The sequence below is a fragment of the Centruroides sculpturatus genome, unplaced genomic scaffold, assembly GCF_000671375.1.
Source record: "Centruroides sculpturatus isolate CEXI.00-Female unplaced genomic scaffold, Cexi_2.0 scaffold457, whole genome shotgun sequence".
Taxonomy (NCBI): Eukaryota; Metazoa; Arthropoda; class Arachnida; order Scorpiones; family Buthidae; genus Centruroides; species Centruroides sculpturatus.
The window spans coordinates 290232-312384 of NW_019385803.1; the positions used below are offsets into that span (position 1 = coordinate 290232).

At 24.8% G+C, this 22153-nt stretch overlaps 1 protein-coding gene across 1 annotated transcript in view; it reads right to left on the minus strand.

The window, feature by feature from the left end:
- LOC111642216 (palmitoyltransferase ZDHHC17-like) overlaps positions 1-12432 on the minus strand; it is a 70491-nt gene extending 58059 nt beyond the window's left edge. The window contains exon 1 of the mRNA XM_023388513.1: positions 12202-12432. Coding sequence (XP_023244281.1) covers positions 12202-12255 — 54 coding nt within the window. The 5' untranslated portion in view covers positions 12256-12432. The remainder of the gene's footprint in view (positions 1-12201) is intronic.
- Between the last annotated feature and the right edge of the window lie 9721 nt (positions 12433-22153).

Genomic DNA, 22153 nt, shown 5'->3' on the forward strand with positions numbered 1-22153 from the left:
GTTGTTCGATATTGTCGCGACTCGGAACTTATTATGATTATCGCTTTCATGTTGTTTAGGATTAATGTGTAGTCTTAATGTATTTGTATTTATATTTAAGTTTATATTAAATATGTTATTCCTAATTTAATGACTCTTGATAAGTACTATCGACATCTCATCATGACTTCGTTACGCCTCCCACTCCTTTTGCCCTCCTATAGCCACTCTCTGACAGCGCGCCGGTAAGTGGGAGAAACTCTTGTTCTATCCCCTCGGTTTGCACATATTGGTGTCATCCGACAAAACAAGCCATCCGACAACTGAGAGCGGGTCTATTAGGCCCGTGCAGATTAAGCGGTCATTAGGGTTCGACCCAGTGACCCCCTGCTACTCACATGTCGTTTCAATTCTATTTATTTATTGGAGTGCTTGTGGATACAGGATATTTTTTGTTTTTCCGTCTGGTGCGTACACGAATAAATCAAAAGATTTTCCGACGCGTGAGCTGGCCACATACAGTTGTACATGTGAGAAACACAGATTCTTTAAATTTAGCCCACATACTCACAGAGATTGTTAGAAGTGCAATATTCCCCATTTTTATATATATTTTTAAATCCTTTACAATTTTGATTATTTAATTGCTCCTTCCTCTCTTCCTTGGCATGTTGTGAATAGGGATTGCAATCCAGCAGTGTTTTCAATCCAGCTGGATTTAGGTAGTAAACTTAACTTTGGTTTGGTTTAACACTTGAGATAGAGATAATTAACTTTAAATGTTTGATCTTTCTATATAATACGTCTCTGTAATCCAAAAAAATATGGTAGACAGACTCACAGCCAAATTTTCAGTTAGGAACTACACTTTTATTTTAAAAAAAATGACAAATGCATTTCAGGTTGGTACAAACATCCAACCCCTCTTCAGTGTCTTAAAAATAAAAATTGTGTATGGGCTACCAACACATCTATAACACCAACACCTGTTTTTCATCTGTACATCTTAGAATTATCGTACAAGCTTAAAGGGCACTTGAAGTGTTTAATACCACCGCATAACATCACTTTGTTAAAATATATATTTTGATATAAATAGTATACGACCAATCTACAAAACACTAAGCAAATTTGGCTGTGAATCCGTCTACCATATTTTTTTGGATTACAGAGACGTATTATATAGAAAGATCTAACATACAGCAATACAGTTATATAATTTAAATGTTTGGTTAGATTATAACTATAATGTAATCTTTAAGTTAAATAATAGCAGAGGTAATTCTACTAATTAATTTATATTAATATACTCTATTATAATAATGTAAGGACGGATAATCAGTGGCTAAGTGGCTATCAGTCTTACCAGTTTTCTTATATAGGCTCTACATATCAGTCCGTAGCTATTTATAAGTAATTTAATTATTAGTGTTAGTAAAGTAGTGAGTAAGTAATTAGTAGTAGTCTAGTAGTCAGTTATTTTCANAATTGTGTATGGGCTACCAACACATCTATAACACCAACACCTGTTTTTCATCTGTACATCTTAGAATTATCGTACAAGCTTAAAGGGCACTTGAAGTGTTTAATACCACCGCATAACATCACTTTGTTAAAATATATATTTTGATATAAATAGTATACGACCAATCTACAAAACACTAAGCAAATTTGGCTGTGAATCCGTCTACCATATTTTTTTGGATTACAGAGACGTATTATATAGAAAGATCTAACATACAGCAATACAGTTATATAATTTAAATGTTTGGTTAGATTATAACTATAATGTAATCTTTAAGTTAAATAATAGCAGAGGTAATTCTACTAATTAATTTATATTAATATACTCTATTATAATAATGTAAGGACGGATAATCAGTGGCTAAGTGGCTATCAGTCTTACCAGTTTTCTTATATAGGCTCTACATATCAGTCCGTAGCTATTTATAAGTAATTTAATTATTAGTGTTAGTAAAGTAGTGAGTAAGTAATTAGTAGTAGTCTAGTAGTCAGTCATTTTTATCACAATCATGAATCATATGCATTCATATCATCATATATCTAAGATAGTGATACTCATTAATTTAATTAACTATTTAACTAACTAGGTAGTCTCAGTTTCTCACTAATTTTAACAATAAAATTGCCTAGCCTAGCCCACTAACCACTTATAGAATAAAAGTTTAAAACTCTTACTTAATATAATTAGAATAGAAGTTATGAAATATTAGTCTTGTCTTGAATAAAATATTTTAAAGGATTAAATAAAATTAAATCAATCACTTCTGTTATTTTTTTGACTTTCTAAAAGTAGGAGCTCAAGAAACAAATGGTATTAATGGTGTTGTCTCCCAACCTACTTCTTAATGAACTGCATATATATCCCGCTGTGGAAAAGGCTCTTTCTGCCTCTATGCTAGTTGGTTTCAGGGTCATCAAATAATCATAAATCAAAGATAAGTTTTTACCTTTGACTCCATCACGTTCATAAACAACCATTTCCTTTTTAAATAACTTATCATAATCCTTCTCAGTACTAGTTTCTTTTTGTTTCATGAAGTTTTCTTTCTCACGCTTTAGTTGGATCTCCGATTCTTATTCCAATGTGAAATTCATGGAATGAATGCAGATTTTCTGGATCATCATTTTCCGTTTCCATAGTATCCTCAGCCATTGCTGCTGGCTCCATTACATATGTATTTACTCGATTCAGCATATTTTTCATCTCCTGGCGCATTACATTTTTTTCGGTATTGTGAAAGAATAATCGGGCTTTCTAACTTTTTGATTATACTTCTTCGGGTTCTGTATGTAAATCAGCATCTCTATGACCTCGATAAGACGCCGTTCTCTGATTCTTTTGCGGCACTCAAGATTGTGTCCTGGCTTTTTAGTTTGTCTAAGACAAATTTCAGGGTTGTGTCAGCAGTTATCAAACTCGAATCTCTTCTACAGAGAGCTTTTACGGCCAGTTTATAGGTTAGGTTTCGTGGAAAAGGCGCGAGACTGCAGCTCTCCATAGGCTTAATTAATAAACTGAGATCGTTCCGTCACGTGATTCATTGACGTCACAACCGACCGTAAATTAGAATTATGCACCAGGACTAGGAGAGGAGTTACTTATTTTATTTAGCGCGAAGACACTTTATTTAGTGAGAGTGGAAAGTCAACTGGCAATTAGATCAGCAGAGGTAAAAGGGCAGGCAGTGCGGTATAGAGAGGGGGTGTAGCATGTGCCACACTGAGCAGCAACGTCGCCCTTGCAGCCAAGCAATAGCACACGTAGAAACGCGGAAACACCGACAACGTAGATTTTTGCGCCATTATTTAGAAAGTTAATTGAGTATTTGTCAATCCAGCAGGCTGAAGAATGCGCTGGATCCAGCAATTGCAATCCCTAGTTGTGAAATTTCTAATAGTTGGATAATAAACCGTTTTATCGTAATTTGTCTTTTTAAATTATTTTGAGTTGATATTAAAATTTGGGAAAGAGGGATCCCTAAATCGGTAAAATAGGCAAATTTCCTCCTACAACTTCAGTTGTTGTTTGGGATACAGTTAAGGTTTTAACAAAGTTCGAGCAAATACGTAATTAGCAAAAAAAAAAAGTTGAAATAAAGTGATTAAACAAAAATTATTACAAATATCGTAAATAACAAATGCATATATAGAGATATTTTTTGGAGGGGGGAAATGGTCTTCACAATTTGAAATCAATCAAACACACAGTGCTCGTATACACACGCGCCATCTATCGTAGGATAAATGTACTTTGCGGGAGTATATTAAACAACTTCCCAAAGTTCCACGGTAATCGGATAAATGGTGTGGTAATGCATGAAGGACAGACGGACAGACACACACACACACACACATTCATTTTTATATATATAGATTAATCATGAATTGCAAAAAGGCAAATGAAAAGCAACAGAAAACTAAAAAAATGACTAGAATTACAATGTAACTGAAAAAAGAGATTGAGAAATATGAAGGTGGCATGCGTGTTCAAGATTTAACTGTTGCATACTGTATTCTGAGAACGACGATATCGACAATCATGAAAAATAAAGACATTATTAAATTTGCTAACGTTGTGAAAGGAGTTAAATCAATTTCTAAACAGAGATTGAAGACATTAGATCATGTTGAGAAATTGCTTTTGCTTTGGATAACTGAAAAACAGTGTGCTGGCGACAGTGTATCAGAAGTAATTATTTGTGAGAAAGCTAAAAAGATACATGCTGATCTCATGAAAAATCAAGCAGGAACTAGCCAGGAAAGCAAGGTGTTTAAAGCCAGCAATTTTTTTTACATGAGAACAGATTAATAATTTTTATATTACTTCTTATGGGAAAGGTTGGTTTGGTATATGTCCTATTCGGTATAAGTCCAAACACCAGGAATAGATTAAGGTCGTATACTGAGGTTCCACTGTATATATATATATATATATACGTGTATGTCCCTATATTTCACTTTTCCNAAAAAAAAAAAAAAAAAAAAAAAAAAAAAAAAAAAAAAAAAAAAAAAAAAAAAAAAAAAAAAAAAAAAAAAAAAAAAAAAAAAAAAAAAAAAAAAAAAAAAAAAAAAAAAAAAAAAAAAAAAAAAAAAAAAAAAAAAAAAAAAAAAAAAAAAAAAAAAAAAAAAAAAAAAAAAAAAAAAAAAAAAAAAAAAAAAAAAAAAAAAAAAAAAAAAAAAAAAAAAAAAAAAAAAAAAAAAAAAAAAAAAAAAAAAAAAAAAAAAAAAAAAAAAAAAAAAAAAAAAAAAAAAAAAAAAAAAAAAAAAAAAAAAAAAAAAAAAAAAAAAAAAAAAAAAAAAAAAAAAAAAAAAAAAAAAAAAAAAAAAAAAAAAAAAAAAAAAAAAAAAAAAAAAAAAAAAAAAAAAAAAAAAAAAAAAAAAAAAAAAAAAAAAAAAAAAAAAAAAAAAAAAAAAAAAAAAAAAAAAAAAAAAAAAAAAAAAAAAAAAAAAAAAAAAAAAAAAAAAAAAAAAAAAAAAAAAAAAAAAAAAAAAAAAAAAAAAAAAAAAAAAAAAAAAAAAAAAAAAAAAAAAAAAAAAAAAAAAAAAAAAAAAAAAAAAAAAAAAAAAAAAAAAAAAAAAAAAAAAAAAAAAAAAAAAAAAAAAAAAAAAAAAAAAAAAAAAAAAAAAAAAAAAAAAAAAAAAAAAAAAAAAAAAAAAAAAAAAAAAAAAAAAAAAAAAAAAAAAAAAAAAAAAAAAAAAAAAAAAAAAAAAAAAAAAAAAAAAAAAAAAAAAAAAAAAAAAAAAAAAAAAAAAAAAAAAAAAAAAAAAAAAAAAAAAAAAAAAAAAAAAAAAAAAAAAAAAAAAAAAAAAAAAAAAAAAAAAAAAAAAAAAAAAAAAAAAAAAAAAAAAAAAAAAAAAAAAAAAAAAAAAAAAAAAAAAAAAAAAAAAAAAAAAAAAAAAAAAAAAAAAAAAAAAAAAAAAAAAAAAAAAAAAAAAAAAAAAAAAAAAAAAAAAAAAAAAAAAAAAAAAAAAAAAAAAAAAAAAAAAAAAAAAAAAAAAAAAAAAAAAAAAAAAAAAAAAAAAAAAAAAAAAAAAAAAAAAAAAAAAAAAAAAAAAAAAAAAAAAAAAAAAAAAAAAAAAAAAAAAAAAAAAAAAAAAAAAAAAAAAAAAAAAAAAAAAAAAAAAAAAAAAAAAAAAAAAAAAAAAAAAAAAAAAAAAAAAAAAAAAAAAAAAAAAAAAAAAAAAAAAAAAAAAAAAAAAAAAAAAAAAAAAAAAAAAAAAAAAAAAAAAAAAAAAAAAAAAAAAAAAAAAAAAAAAAAAAAAAAAAAAAAAAAAAAAAAAAAAAAAAAAAAAAAAAAAAAAAAAAAAAAAAAAAAAAAAAAAAAAAAAAAAAAAAAAAAAAAAAAAAAAAAAAAAAAAAAAAAAAAAAAAAAAAAAAAAAAAAAAAAAAAAAAAAAAAAAAAAAAAAAAAAAAAAAAAAAAAAAAAAAAAAAAAAAAAAAAAAAAAAAAAAAAAAAAAAAAAAAAAAAAAAAAAAAAAAAAAAAAAAAAAAAAAAAAAAAAAAAAAAAAAAAAAAAAAAAAAAAAAAAAAAAAAAAAAAAAAAAAAAAAAAAAAAAAAAAAAAAAAAAAAAAAAAAAAAAAAAAAAAAAAAAAAAAAAAAAAAAAAAAAAAAAAAAAAAAAAAAAAAAAAAAAAAAAAAAAAAAAAAAAAAAAAAAAAAAAAAAAAAAAAAAAAAAAAAAAAAAAAAAAAAAAAAAAAAAAAAAAAAAAAAAAAAAAAAAAAAAAAAAAAAAAAAAAAAAAAAAAAAAAAAAAAAAAAAAAAAAAAAAAAAAAAAAAAAAAAAAAAAAAAAAAAAAAAAAAAAAAAAAAAAAAAAAAAAAAAAAAAAAAAAAAAAAAAAAAAAAAAAAAAAAAAAAAAAAAAAAAAAAAAAAAAAAAAAAAAAAAAAAAAAAAAAAAAAAAAAAAAAAAAAAAAAAAAAAAAAAAAAAAAAAAAAAAAAAAAAAAAAAAAAAAAAAAAAAAAAAAAAAAAAAAAAAAAAAAAAAAAAAAAAAAAAAAAAAAAAAAAAAAAAAAAAAAAAAAAAAAAAAAAAAAAAAAAAAAAAAAAAAAAAAAAAAAAAAAAAAAAAAAAAAAAAAAAAAAAAAAAAAAAAAAAAAAAAAAAAAAAAAAAAAAAAAAAAAAAAAAAAAAAAAAAAAAAAAAAAAAAAAAAAAAAAAAAAAAAAAAAAAAAAAAAAAAAAAAAAAAAAAAAAAAAAAAAAAAAAAAAAAAAAAAAAAAAAAAAAAAAAAAAAAAAAAAAAAAAAAAAAAAAAAAAAAAAAAAAAAAAAAAAAAAAAAAAAAAAAAAAAAAAAAAAAAAAAAAAAAAAAAAAAAAAAAAAAAAAAAAAAAAAAAAAAAAAAAAAAAAAAAAAAAAAAAAAAAAAAAAAAAAAAAAAAAAAAAAAAAAAAAAAAAAAAAAAAAAAAAAAAAAAAAAAAAAAAAAAAAAAAAAAAAAAAAAAAAAAAAAAAAAAAAAAAAAAAAAAAAAAAAAAAAAAAAAAAAAAAAAAAAAAAAAAAAAAAAAAAAAAAAAAAAAAAAAAAAAAAAAAAAAAAAAAAAAAAAAAAAAAAAAAAAAAAAAAAAAAAAAAAAAAAAAAAAAAAAAAAAAAAAAAAAAAAAAAAAAAAAAAAAAAAAAAAAAAAAAAAAAAAAAAAAAAAAAAAAAAAAAAAAAAAAAAAAAAAAAAAAAAAAAAAAAAAAAAAAAAAAAAAAAAAAAAAAAAAAAAAAAAAAAAAAAAAAAAAAAAAAAAAAAAAAAAAAAAAAAAAAAAAAAAAAAAAAAAAAAAAAAAAAAAAAAAAAAAAAAAAAAAAAAAAAAAAAAAAAAAAAAAAAAAAAAAAAAAAAAAAAAAAAAAAAAAAAAAAAAAAAAAAAAAAAAAAAAAAAAAAAAAAAAAAAAAAAAAAAAAAAAAAAAAAAAAAAAAAAAAAAAAAAAAAAAAAAAAAAAAAAAAAAAAAAAAAAAAAAAAAAAAAAAAAAAAAAAAAAAAAAAAAAAAAAAAAAAAAAAAAAAAAAAAAAAAAAAAAAAAAAAAAAAAAAAAAAAAAAAAAAAAAAAAAAAAAAAAAAAAAAAAAAAAAAAAAAAAAAAAAAAAAAAAAAAAAAAAAAAAAAAAAAAAAAAAAAAAAAAAAAAAAAAAAAAAAAAAAAAAAAAAAAAAAAAAAAAAAAAAAAAAAAAAAAAAAAAAAAAAAAAAAAAAAAAAAAAAAAAAAAAAAAAAAAAAAAAAAAAAAAAAAAAAAAAAAAAAAAAAAAAAAAAAAAAAAAAAAAAAAAAAAAAAAAAAAAAAAAAAAAAAAAAAAAAAAAAAAAAAAAAAAAAAAAAAAAAAAAAAAAAAAAAAAAAAAAAAAAAAAAAAAAAAAAAAAAAAAAAAAAAAAAAAAAAAAAAAAAAAAAAAAAAAAAAAAAAAAAAAAAAAAAAAAAAAAAAAAAAAAAAAAAAAAAAAAAAAAAAAAAAAAAAAAAAAAAAAAAAAAAAAAAAAAAAAAAAAAAAAAAAAAAAAAAAAAAAAAAAAAAAAAAAAAAAAAAAAAAAAAAAAAAAAAAAAAAAAAAAAAAAAAAAAAAAAAAAAAAAAAAAAAAAAAAAAAAAAAAAAAAAAAAAAAAAAAAAAAAAAAAAAAAAAAAAAAAAAAAAAAAAAAAAAAAAAAAAAAAAAAAAAAAAAAAAAAAAAAAAAAAAAAAAAAAAAAAAAAAAAAAAAAAAAAAAAAAAAAAAAAAAAAAAAAAAAAAAAAAAAAAAAAAAAAAAAAAAAAAAAAAAAAAAAAAAAAAAAAAAAAAAAAAAAAAAAAAAAAAAAAAAAAAAAAAAAAAAAAAAAAAAAAAAAAAAAAAAAAAAAAAAAAAAAAAAAAAAAAAAAAAAAAAAAAAAAAAAAAAAAAAAAAAAAAAAAAAAAAAAAAAAAAAAAAAAAAAAAAAAAAAAAAAAAAAAAAAAAAAAAAAAAAAAAAAAAAAAAAAAAAAAAAAAAAAAAAAAAAAAAAAAAAAAAAAAAAAAAAAAAAAAAAAAAAAAAAAAAAAAAAAAAAAAAAAAAAAAAAAAAAAAAAAAAAAAAAAAAAAAAAAAAAAAAAAAAAAAAAAAAAAAAAAAAAAAAAAAAAAAAAAAAAAAAAAAAAAAAAAAAAAAAAAAAAAAAAAAAAAAAAAAAAAAAAAAAAAAAAAAAAAAAAAAAAAAAAAAAAAAAAAAAAAAAAAAAAAAAAAAAAAAAAAAAAAAAAAAAAAAAAAAAAAAAAAAAAAAAAAAAAAAAAAAAAAAAAAAAAAAAAAAAAAAAAAAAAAAAAAAAAAAAAAAAAAAAAAAAAAAAAAAAAAAAAAAAAAAAAAAAAAAAAAAAAAAAAAAAAAAAAAAAAAAAAAAAAAAAAAAAAAAAAAAAAATTTAAAAAAAAAAAAAAAAAAAAAAAAAAAAAAAAAAAAAAAAAAAAAAGACGCAAAACTTAACGAGTGCCTACCCGACAGTCTCGAGAATATATAAAAGAATTATTTTGTCATAAAAATAAAAGGCTGGAATTATAAGGAAGAGTTTCAAAGTTCAAAGGAATACTATCCGATCGGTATATACCGGCTTGGGCGTCGATGTCGATGTCTCCCACACTCCGAAAAGTTTTGAATTGTTGCCCGAAGACAAGGAAAGTCCAATCAGTATTCGTTATTTTACGTCGCTTCTTCTTGTGTTTGTTATGTGGGATGTTCGTTATTCGATCATGTGTTCGTTGTCCGAACATAAAAATCTTTTGCGAAAGTGTTCGTTATCCGATTTGTTCGTTGTCCGATCTGTTCGTTAACCGATCACCCACTGTACTTTGTTATATTATATTAATATACTGAAAATGTTATATTTACTCCAGAAGTTATACTGGTATATTTTTTCTTTCATAAAAAGAAAACATTAGTTTTATAATTTTAGAAACTTAAATATAGAATGAATGGAGAAATATTGGCAATGTTTTGATAATAACCATATGACTCTTATTGTTCTATTCATAAGATTAATTTTTGAAGTTTCTTTTTTCAATCTTAATATCCATCATCTTGAATTTTTTAAGTACTATCAAAATATATCATCATTGAACTATGATATGCCTCAAACACGTAAAAGAGAATTTTAAAAGAGAAATGTGTCATTGTAGATATCATCTAACTTCATACATATAAAATTTTTTTACCCTTATCTTGATACAAGAATTAGAATATATTTTAATAAAATCTTATAATTTGTCAGACTTAACAGACAAATTCAAAGCATGCAATTTTGCATTTAGAATATTGACAAATTAAGTTATTTCAATATAACAAACTACACACACACTTTTATTTGAAACAGCTAATATTTTTATTACTTTCAAACTTCATTTTTTTACTTTACTTTGATGTTTATAAAGGCAAATAAAGAAATTTAGGTTCTTTTCTGTTAATAGGACACCAGTTGTAAAACTTTAATCTGATGCGCAATACCGTTGTCTGTGTCGCTCTGCTAAGACTCTAGCATTTAACTATTTAGCCCCTGTGACTCTGCCAGCTTCGAGTATCCCACTTGACTGTTTGTGGAATACATGATGTTATATAGATTTAAGGGGTGTAGGGGCTGCCCCCACCTGGGCTCTGAGATGTGAGCAATAGAAGCATTGAAGCACCTGACTACATTCTAAGCATTCTGGGGTGATGCAAAAGTTATTCAGAGCTTGAATCTTACCCATTGCTGTAAATATCAGCTGGTGTCCCATTAACAGAAAAGTACTGAAATTTATTTAGTTATATTTTTGCATACTATTTTTATGTATGAATATTTATTTACATAATATTCTCAAGTATATATGAATTGAATTCATATATACTTGAGAATATTATGTATGCTAATATTATGTATGAAATTGACACTAAATCGAATGTACAGTACAAGAAAATACAGTACGTAGTAACGAGGTTTAAACACGAGTCTGGTACTTGAAAGTCACATGATTTGGTGTCAAGTATATATGAATTCAATTCATATATACTTGAGAATGTAACATTGTGTAAATACTTTTTCCCATTCAAACCTCTTCTTCTCAAGTTCACAGCAGTTTATAATATAGGATTGATAAAATCATTTGAAAGTTCTCTCAATAAAAGAGAAAAATGTTTGAATAATAAAACATTAAAAAATTTAACTTTTCATAATAAGTTTTATTTGAACAGGGGAAAAACTTTAAAGCTATAGTTTATCTACCAAAAACCAAAATTCTCTTTCTTACATGAAGCATACAATGCCATCATCTTGTAAATGCCAAAAAAACAAACTTATCAAGAGAGATAAAAAACACTTTTCATAGTGAATGAATTCATTTCAATTTTACAATAAAATGGTAAAAAACTCACTATATTACAAATTCTCTAGAATATCAAAATGATATAAATGATACAATTATGCCCCTTAATAAATAATTTTTTTTACCTATTATATGATCATTTTAAATTAAAATCAGATAAACTTAAAATAGCAATTTAACATAATTTTATTCACAAGAAATATATAAAGATACATTTTTACTGTTAGAAAAGTGCTAAGAACAAGCAAACCAAGAATTAAGTCATATTTCAAAATGAATTTATGAAATTTTTTGTATTAATGAAAAATATTATCCACTCACTTTTACATATTAAATTAAAAAAAAATTTTTTAATATTTTTATTTCACATATTTTAAATTTTTTTCAAAGGAGAAAATCTGATGGCTTTTGATAGAATTTTCAAATGCCACAAACAGAGCCATCCAGAATCAGTGTGACCAGACATCCCCAATTTCCAGGGACTGTTCCCAGTTTTAATATTTAACTTAGAATCAATCTTTGAATATAGCAATTTCATTCACACCCCAATATAAGTAGGCAGTTTATTTTTAAGCTCCAATGGTCCATAAAAAAAAAGACAAGTGTAAATAACAAAATAAATTTATTACCAAAAGTTAGGTACAAACATGGTTACTTTTTGACATAATCACCGTGAAGATTGAGAAATTTGTCATATCTGTGGACGAGCTTTTCCATCCCCTTGTCATAGAATGTTGCCACCAATGACATGTGTGAAGACTTCCACCTCTTTCCTATACTGAAAATGTGGCTAACAGGGCAGAGGTTTGAGACAAATGACGGTCTTTAAAACAACATTGTTAAGGCAATCTCAACTCACTGGTGGCAACATTCTTGACAAAGGGACGGATAACAGATATGTCAAATTCCTCAATCTTCACGTGATTATGTCAAAAAGTAACCACGTTTGTACCTAACTTTTGGTAATAAATTCATTTCGTTATTTATACTTGTCTTTTTTTTTATGCACCATTGGAGCTTGAAAAAACTACCCTTGTAATAGCATCAATTTATAGATCAATAAATAAATAAATTTTTAAAAAATCAACAAAGTTCAATCAGTTTTAGACCCCATTTTCAATGAAATGTGTCCCTGGTTGGATTGTAAATGTCACAGTCAGCCTACAAGAAGGGAAGCTGAGGATTTCCCCCAGGGCCCATAATAGTTCTACCCCAATAAAATTAGCATTATATTTACTAACAAAAAAATCTTCAATACAAGGCTTTAAAAGGTGAAAGGGTCTACCCCCAGGCCTCATACAAGCTTACAATAGCCCTGGTCAAAGAAAAAATCCTAGTTAGAAAGATTCTACAATCCGACCTAATTAGAATATTTATATTATATTGATACACTTCATAACTTTTTAATTAAATAAAAAGAAAGTAAAGAGAAACCTCATTTCCAGTAAAATAAACCGGTGCACAGGATGGATCTTGCTCTTCGGCCATTCTTTCCTAGAATAAGCCTTTCGCAGATGTATATTTACTTATTCCAGCATTCTTTTTATTTAAATATTTCATAATTTTTTCATTTTATACCGAAAACTAAAACATCGCTACACAATTCGAGACCTCAAATCTAAAAACTTCTGGCTTCGCCTCTTCCGGAGTGCCCTCTACAGTTATGTTTCGTCTCCATTTAATATTAATGAAAATCTGACAAAAATTATTTCTAAACGATATAATAGAAAAATCGTTTAAAGGTAAATTAAATTAATTTCATCATATAATTATTTTAAAAATATTTATATAATTATTTTTGATTTTTTTATAAAATCTTTCGTAAAACTGCAGTATAATTTTCATTAGCGAGGTTGAGGCCGAAGTTTTTAAACGCGAAAACGTGTACGTCGGACGTTCAGCGCCGCTTTCCTGTAAGCCTAGAAGTTTGACAATGGTGTTTGGATAGTCAGTGGAATCATGCTCGACATTCCAAACACCATTGTCAAACTTCTAGGCTTACAGGAAAGCGGCGCTGAACGTCCGACGTACACGTTTTCGCGTTTAAAACTTCGGCCTCAACCTCGTTATTATTTTTCAGAAGATTAACTCAGCGGCAGGGGCTGGCCGCCCCGGGCGGCACTTTTTAGGGGCGGCAAAATTTCACAATAAATAATAATAATATCTTGTAAAAATTTGAACCATTCTAATCTATATTTGCGTCGCGCCTACGATAGCGCTATCGTCCGGACAGTCCGGGAATCGGCTCACCGTCCGAGTGAACTAGTAATTTCATCCGAGGACAGAGGCGGCGTAAGGCGTAGGCGACGTGGGCCACCGCCTACGGCCTCGCAGTCCGAGGGGCCTCGCGCCTCGAAGGTTTATGCATTACATAATTAAAAAGCCGAGAACGCAACGAAAAAATTTTACTCGTCATAAAACGATAAATATATTGACTTACCAAATTTGTTTTTATTTAGTCCAGCAACATTTGCTGGTGTTGCGTTGCTATCGCGGGGAATCCCCGCCAGCCAGAGCTGGGGATTTTCGATTCTGTTTGTTTACATTACTTTCACATTTATCAACGGCTAGAAAGCCAATAAAAGTATCGTACGCAGTCATGCGCCGTACATATGTGATATTATTTTGTATTTCTGACAGTATTTGATGTGATAATAAGTGTGGTTCATTGTTTGAAAACGATTAATAGTTATTAAATAAATAGGTAGTATCTATTAATCGGTCCTGCACTTTGAACTAAAATTAATAAAAACCATTGACCTACCAACAAATGGTTTTTGTTTGAAGTTTGCAGTTGCAAGTCAATGCTAAGTAATAAGGAAAGAAATGCTTTATGTTCAGAACTTTTTGAAATTTTGTTTGTGATGTGAAGAAAAACAACGTTACTTGTACTTATTTATTAACAATAAGATAAGGAATAATTACAAACATATTTTTATAGTTTTCTATATAAAATTATACGTTATATTATATTATTTGTTCTATATTTTTAATTTGCTGTGCTAGAATCCGACTTTTCCTTTACAAGTTTATTTTATTACGCATATATAGTGAAAGTAGTATAATATTTTAATCCGATTGTCATTCATTACATTTGTGGCTGTGCGCCATTTGTGTTTTGTAATACAGTACTATAATATTCGCGTATTTTATATTTTTCTTTTTCTCTTTCTCTCCTTCATAAATTCCATCCTTTGTTCTATCGTTTATCCTTTCTGGAATGTTCTTACTCAAACTTTATTCCCATACAGTCGACCCCTTTATAACGTGGGTTCCTATAACGGAAATTCCTATAACGTAGCAAAAAAATTGCGGCAGTATTCTTATAAAGGGGCTCGTAAAACGTCGTCGCCGACTCGTGTTGCGACAAGATTGGTCGAATCTGGACCAATAGTGGATGAGCAGCCGAACTACTTTCCGCCGTCCAGCGCCACGCTACGGAAAGTTTAGGCGGTAAATTGAGTTTGCTATCGTCTGTACAGTATTATATATAAATTAGATACTGTACATATAATTATATATTAATTATATATAAATTAGGTACTGTATATATAATTATATATNTATATATATGACTAATAGTAGTAACAAATTAACTTGGATACATTAAGTTGATATTCTCACACCCAAAGTTGCTAAATACACAAATTATGAACACCACAAAAAACTGGATAATATTAAAGAAACACAAATCAAAATCCCAGCAAAAAGTTAAAAACAAAGTTAAAAAAAGACATAAAATTCAAACATCAATTTTTTAAAATAAGGAAATGTCATCCAATCAATGTTGACGTAGCAATGTTGTTTAAATGAAATAATTATTATAAGACTTCAAACATCTTCACTCTTTCAAATTTTATTTGTAAGCTAAAGATGATTGCTTAAAGCTATCAAAAACATTTGTTTGTTTATTAAATTTACAATTTTTTGCTGGTGATTTGGTTTTGGTTTGTGTTTCTGTAATATAGGTTAATACATCAAATTACATTTTGCAGATAATACATATTTTACAGAATAGCCTTATTTGTTCTCTCCTTTTTTCTAAACTGTTATTCACCAGTGGCAGCTTATTATTTAATCTTTCTTCTCTATAATATTAAACTACTGTATATAAAAAGAATAATGTTATTTATATTTCAATATAAATTACTAAAGAATCCTAATCAGCTACTTTATAGATATTCCTTAAAAATTAAAAGAATCTCCAGAGTCTCAAAATGACAAATAGAAGATCACTACCAAAAGCAAGACTAAGTATAAGAAAAAATCAATTTTATTCAATTCAATTGAAATTTAGAACTTGGCACAATTACAATAAAAATATAAACAATTACAACAAAATGAAGAGGACATTAAACACTATGAAATCACAAATTTTAAGAGCTACATAATTTTTAATCAAGATTTTTTGTTTTCGGTTGTTAATATTTCTTAAAAATGAATCCCAAAAGATAATACTGTATTCTGAATTTCTCATTCATAAACTGTTAAAAATGTCTTTGAAGTTTCTCCAATTTGTTTTTTTTTTTGGTTGTTGTTTTGAACTATTATATATAAGAATACTCAATTTTTCATTCCTCTGACTCTCTTATTAAATATTCAGTTTTTTTTTAATTGTAAATATTTATTATAAGCAAATGATAATTTTCTATATATTTTAAATATATGTAATTTTTACAATGAATTTAAAATACATATATTAAATATATGTACTTTAATAAAAGTTACTGACTTCTTGCTATTAACTACAGGGAGTAGTTAAATTTAACAGAATATTTATTAGATGATCTATAATAACACATCTTTCTAGCATAGTATTTTTTTATAACCATCTTGAAACCTGATGTTATTGATCCATCTTGAAACTTAAATATTTAACTTCTTTTTTTCCTAAATATTACAGCAAGAATTAGTTTCATTAAAAGATAGGCAATAAATAGTAGAAAATTTATCTTTCACTAGTAATCAAATACGTATTGCTGATATTTTTTTAAAAAAAATTATAGACATATAAGTTTAAAATTTCAAAAATTAAATAAATTTACACTTGTGGATGTAATATCACATCTTAATTCTTTTAATTTTATTACATTAAATTTATAAAACTAATCATTTTTGTATTTTATTATTTATAATCATTAGCTAAATAAAAATTTGATTGTTTTAGTCAGTGTAAACAAGTAATAAATTTTCTATTTAGATATTATTATAACATATATACAGTGGGTGATCGGTTAACGAACATAATCCGTTCCAAGACTTTGTTCGCTATCCGAATTGTTCGTTAACCGATTATCGATTCACCATAGGTTTTAATGGGAATTTAATTAATTCATTCTGGAGACTCCTCAAAATAAAAAATATATACTTTCTTTCTACGTTTATTTATATGTAATAATAAAAATACATGTATACACAATCTTGCATTTTTATTAGTCATGTTTTTTCCGTTTGAAAGGGTTAAAGAATCTGTCTAATGTCGATTGCTTTTCTCTCATCTTCAGGATTTTTCCTAAGTAATTAATAGCATTGCAATTGTAGAAATCCCCAAGCCTCAACCTGGTTTGGATGCCATTCTAAGACNAAAAAAAAAAAAAAAAAAAAAAAAAAAAAAAAAAAAAAAAAAAAAAAAAAAAAAAAAAAAAAAAAAAAAAAAAAAAAAAAAAAAAAAAAAAAAAAAAAAAAAAAAAAAAAAAAAAAAAAAAAAAAAAAAAAAAAAAAAAAAAAAAAAAAAAAATTTAAAAAAAAAAAAAAAAAAAAAAAAAAAAAAAAAAAAAAAAAAAAAAGACGCAAAACTTAACGAGTGCCTACCCGACAGTCTCGAGAATATATAAAAGAATTATTTTGTCATAAAAATAAAAGGCTGGAATTATAAGGAAGAGTTTCAAAGTTCAAAGGAATACTATCCGATCGGTATATACCGGCTTGGGCGTCGATGTCGATGTCTCCCACACTCCGAAAAGTTTTGAATTGTTGCCCGAAGACAAGGAAAGTCCAATCAGTATTCGTTATTTTACGTCGCTTCTTCTTGTGTTTGTTATGTGGGATGTTCGTTATTCGATCATGTGTTCGTTGTCCGAACATAAAAATCTTTTGCGAAAGTGTTCGTTATCCGATTTGTTCGTTGTCCGATCTGTTCGTTAACCGATCACCCACTGTACTTTGTTATATTATATTAATATACTGAAAATGTTATATTTACTCCAGAAGTTATACTGGTATATTTTTTCTTTCATAAAAAGAAAACATTAGTTTTATAATTTTAGAAACTTAAATATAGAATGAATGGAGAAATATTGGCAATGTTTTGATAATAACCATATGACTCTTATTGTTCTATTCATAAGATTAATTTTTGAAGTTTCTTTTTTCAATCTTAATATCCATCATCTTGAATTTTTTAAGTACTATCAAAATATATCATCATTGAACTATGATATGCCTCAAACACGTAAAAGAGAATTTTAAAAGAGAAATGTGTCATTGTAGATATCATCTAACTTCATACATATAAAATTTTTTTACCCTTATCTTGATACAAGAATTAGAATATATTTTAATAAAATCTTATAATTTGTCAGACTTAACAGACAAATTCAAAGCATGCAATTTTGCATTTAGAATATTGACAAATTAAGTTATTTCAATATAACAAACTACACACACACTTTTATTTGAAACAGCTAATATTTTTATTACTTTCAAACTTCATTTTTTTACTTTACTTTGATGTTTATAAAGGCAAATAAAGAAATTTAGGTTCTTTTCTGTTAATAGGACACCAGTTGTAAAACTTTAATCTGATGCGCAATACCGTTGTCTGTGTCGCTCTGCTAAGACTCTAGCATTTAACTATTTAGCCCCTGTGACTCTGCCAGCTTCGAGTATCCCACTTGACTGTTTGTGGAATACATGATGTTATATAGATTTAAGGGGTGTAGGGGCTGCCCCCACCTGGGCTCTGAGATGTGAGCAATAGAAGCATTGAAGCACCTGACTACATTCTAAGCATTCTGGGGTGATGCAAAAGTTATTCAGAGCTTGAATCTTACCCATTGCTGTAAATATCAGCTGGTGTCCCATTAACAGAAAAGTACTGAAATTTATTTAGTTATATTTTTGCATACTATTTTTATGTATGAATATTTATTTACATAATATTCTCAAGTATATATGAATTGAATTCATATATACTTGAGAATATTATGTATGCTAATATTATGTATGAAATTGACACTAAATCGAATGTACAGTACAAGAAAATACAGTACGTAGTAACGAGGTTTAAACACGAGTCTGGTACTTGAAAGTCACATGATTTGGTGTCAAGTATATATGAATTCAATTCATATATACTTGAGAATGTAACATTGTGTAAATACTTTTTCCCATTCAAACCTCTTCTTCTCAAGTTCACAGCAGTTTATAATATAGGATTGATAAAATCATTCGAAAGTTCTCTCAATAAAAGAGAAAAATGTTTGAATAATAAAACATTAAAAAATTTAACTTTTCATAATAAGTTTTATTTGAACAGGGGAAAAACTTTAAAGCTATAGTTTATCTACCAAAAACCAAAATTCTCTTTCTTACATGAAGCATACAATGCCATCATCTTGTAAATGCCAAAAAAACAAACTTATCAAGAGAGATAAAAAACACTTTTCATAGTGAATGAATTCATTTCAATTTTACAATAAAATGGTAAAAAACTCACTATATTACAAATTCTCTAGAATATCAAAATGATATAAATGATACAATTATGTACAGCCCCTTAATAAATAATTTTTTTTACCTATTATATGATCATTTTAAATTAAAATCAGATAAACTTAAAATAGCAATTTAACATAATTTTATTCACAAGAAATATATAAAGATACATTTTTACTGTTAGAAAAGTGCTAAGAACAAGCAAACCAAGAATTAAGTCATATTTCAAAATGAATTTATGAAATTTTTTGTATTAATGAAAAATATTATCCACTCACTTTTACATATTAAATTAAAAAAAAATTTTTTAATATTTTTATTTCACATATTTTAAATTTTTTTCAAAGGAGAAAATCTGATGGCTTTTGATAGAATTTTCAAATGCCACAAACAGAGCCATCCAGAATCAGTGTGACCAGACATCCCCAATTTCCAGGGACTGTTCCCAGTTTTAATATTTAACTTAGAATCAATCTTTGAATATAGCAATTTCATTCACACCCCAATATAAGTAGGCAGTTTATTTTTAAGCTCCAATGGTCCATAAAAAAAAAGACAAGTGTAAATAACAAAATAAATTTATTACCAAAAGTTAGGTACAAACATGGTTACTTTTTGACATAATCACCGTGAAGATTGAGAAATTTGTCATATCTGTGGACGAGCTTTTCCATCCCCTTGTCATAGAATGTTGCCACCAATGACATGTGTGAAGACTTCCACCTCTTTCCTATACTGAAAATGTGGCTAACAGGGCAGAGGTTTGAGACAAATGACGGTCTTTAAAACAACATTGTTAAGGCAATCTCAACTCACTGGTGGCAACATTCTTGACAAAGGGACGGATAACAGATATGTCAAATTCCTCAATCTTCACGTGATTATGTCAAAAAGTAACCACGTTTGTACCTAACTTTTGGTAATAAATTCATTTCGTTATTTATACTTGTCTTTTTTTTTATGGACCATTGGAGCTTGAAAAAACTACCCTTGTAATAGCATCAATTTATAGATCAATAAATAAATAAATTTTTAAAAAATCAACAAAGTTCAATCAGTTTTAGACCCCATTTTCAATGAAATGTGTCCCTGGTTGGATTGTAAATGTCACAGTCAGCCTACAAGAAGGGAAGCTGAGGATTTCCCCCAGGGCCCATAATAGTTCTACCCCAATAAAATTAGCATTATATTTACTAACAAAAAAATCTTCAATACAAGGCTTTAAAAGGTGAAAGGGTCTACCCCCAGGCCTCATACAAGCTTACAATAGCCCTGGTCAAAGAAAAAATCCTAGTTAGAAAGATTCTACAATCCGACCTAATTACAATATTTATATTATATTGATACACTTCATAACTTTTTAATTAAATAAAAAGAAAGTAAAGAGAAACCTCATTTCCAGTAAAATAAACCGGTGCACAGGATGGATCTTGCTCTTCGGCCATTCTTTCCTAGAATAAGCCTTTCGCAGATGTATATTTACTTATTCCAGCATTCTTTTTATTTAAATATTTCATAATTTTTTCATTTTATACCGAAAACTAAAACATCGCTACACAATTCGAGACCTCAAATCTAAAAACTTCTGGCTTCGCCTCTTCCGGAGTGCCCTCTAGATTTATGTTTCGTCTCCATTTAATATTAATGAAAATCTGACAAAAATTATTTCTAAACGATATAATAGAAAAATCGTTTAAAGGTAAATTAAATTAATTTCATCATATAATTATTTTAAAAATATTTATATAATTATTTTTGATTTTTTTATAAAATCTTTCGTAAAACTGCAGTATAATTTTCATTAGCGAGGTTGAGGCCGAAGTTTTTAAACGCGAAAACGTGTACGTCGGACGTTCAGCGCCGCTTTCCTGTAAGCCTAGAAGTTTGACAATGGTGTTTGGATAGTCAGTGGAATCATGCTCGACATTCCAAACACCATTGTCGAATTTCTAGGCTTACACAAAAGTACAGGGCAAGACACTACTAATTTCCTGTAATAAGATCCTGATAGATAATCGGCATGACTCTGCTACTATGTAACTCCATTCTGGAGAAAATTTTGAATTGAAATCATGTGACTTCCGGTCTAGACTGGAAGATCATATATAGTTAGTTGGGGCCTCCTGCCCCTAATCTTTTCATATCTGGTTTCGACTCGCATCTATCACACGTTCTCGAGATTAAGAACGGACAGACGGACAATTTTTAAATTGCAGACCTATAGATTCCCAGTCGTTTGTCATTAACTGTTAATCCCGCGAACAACGTTAGATGAAAATCGAGACCAGATATGAAAAGCTTAGGGGCCGGAGGTCCCGATTAACTATATACGAATTTCCGGTCTGGACCAGTGGTTACGTAATTTTTTAAATTAAAATATGATTAAAAATTGCAGCCCAGAATTATGACATGGTCACAATAAGTAATCATTCGTAATCATTAATCTTAAATTTCTCACTTGATAACTCTCTTCGTTTGGAGATTGTTCAAGGGATTCATCCTCTCTGTTTATTAATCGATGTTCTAGTGAATGATCCATTTCTTCTTTCTGTGAGGTTGTTGCAATTATTTCATTATCTCCTTTCTTTTGTCGTTTATCTGAAGGAGCATCATCCATCGATGACTTTCTTTTATTTGTCTGAAACAAAAATACTATACATTTAATATAATAACTAAATTAATTATTATAAAAATTCTTTTATTTAATTTAAAATATATGCTCTCCAACTCAAATTCCCCTGCACATCATTCTTTTCCTGTCAGCAATAGTCATGCCGGTCATCTATCTAACTCCTTTCAGGGGAAAATCTTTGAATTGAAATAACATATATAGTTAATCAAGACCTCTTCTCTCTAAGCTTTCCATATCTAGTCTCGATATTCATCTATCTAACTCCGTTCTCAAGATTAAGGAAGGACAGACAAGCGGACAACAGTGGAAATTTATAGGTAGGCAATTTGAAAAATTGCAGCCCAATAATCTTATTTTTACAAGTATTAAATCTTTTATAATACTTATAAAAACATGAAATTAATAAAAATAATGAAAAGATTTCTATCGATGGTTTGATACTAACAGATTTGGTCTTATTTCTTAGATCGTATACCATTTTAAATATTAAAAAAGGACTTTTCTTTCTTCAATCAATTTTGTTGTGGCAATAAAGAAATAAGATTTGGTATTGTTTTATAACAAATTTATTGTTGATTTGTTGGTTTAATAATTTTTTATCATAAATCTTCATCATAATTATAATTTAAAAATTTACTTTTCTCTCTTAGACAGTTAAACATTAGATGATTGTTATTTTAAAATAAATTTTGATTGCTGCAATTATGGAGATACTCAGATCCATATGTATTATACAGTCGACCCTCCTATAACACGGTAGACACGTTCCGTTCTTTATGAATCCATTTTGTACGGGTCCTTGCCAATCACAGCCCGGCACGTATGCACTTTACGGACTACGGCTGTTTGAAAGGTTTTCTTCTATAAAATTAATCGATTCCTAGACTAATTCGACTCAACATTTCCAAAATACGTATATTTTTTGGGAATAATCCGTATAAACTATGCTATAAACAAAAAATTGTAGGATTACGTACCGAGTGTGCACCGTTCGACGTCGCCATTGCTTAAGCTTGTTTTCGTCGCGGAGCAGCGCAC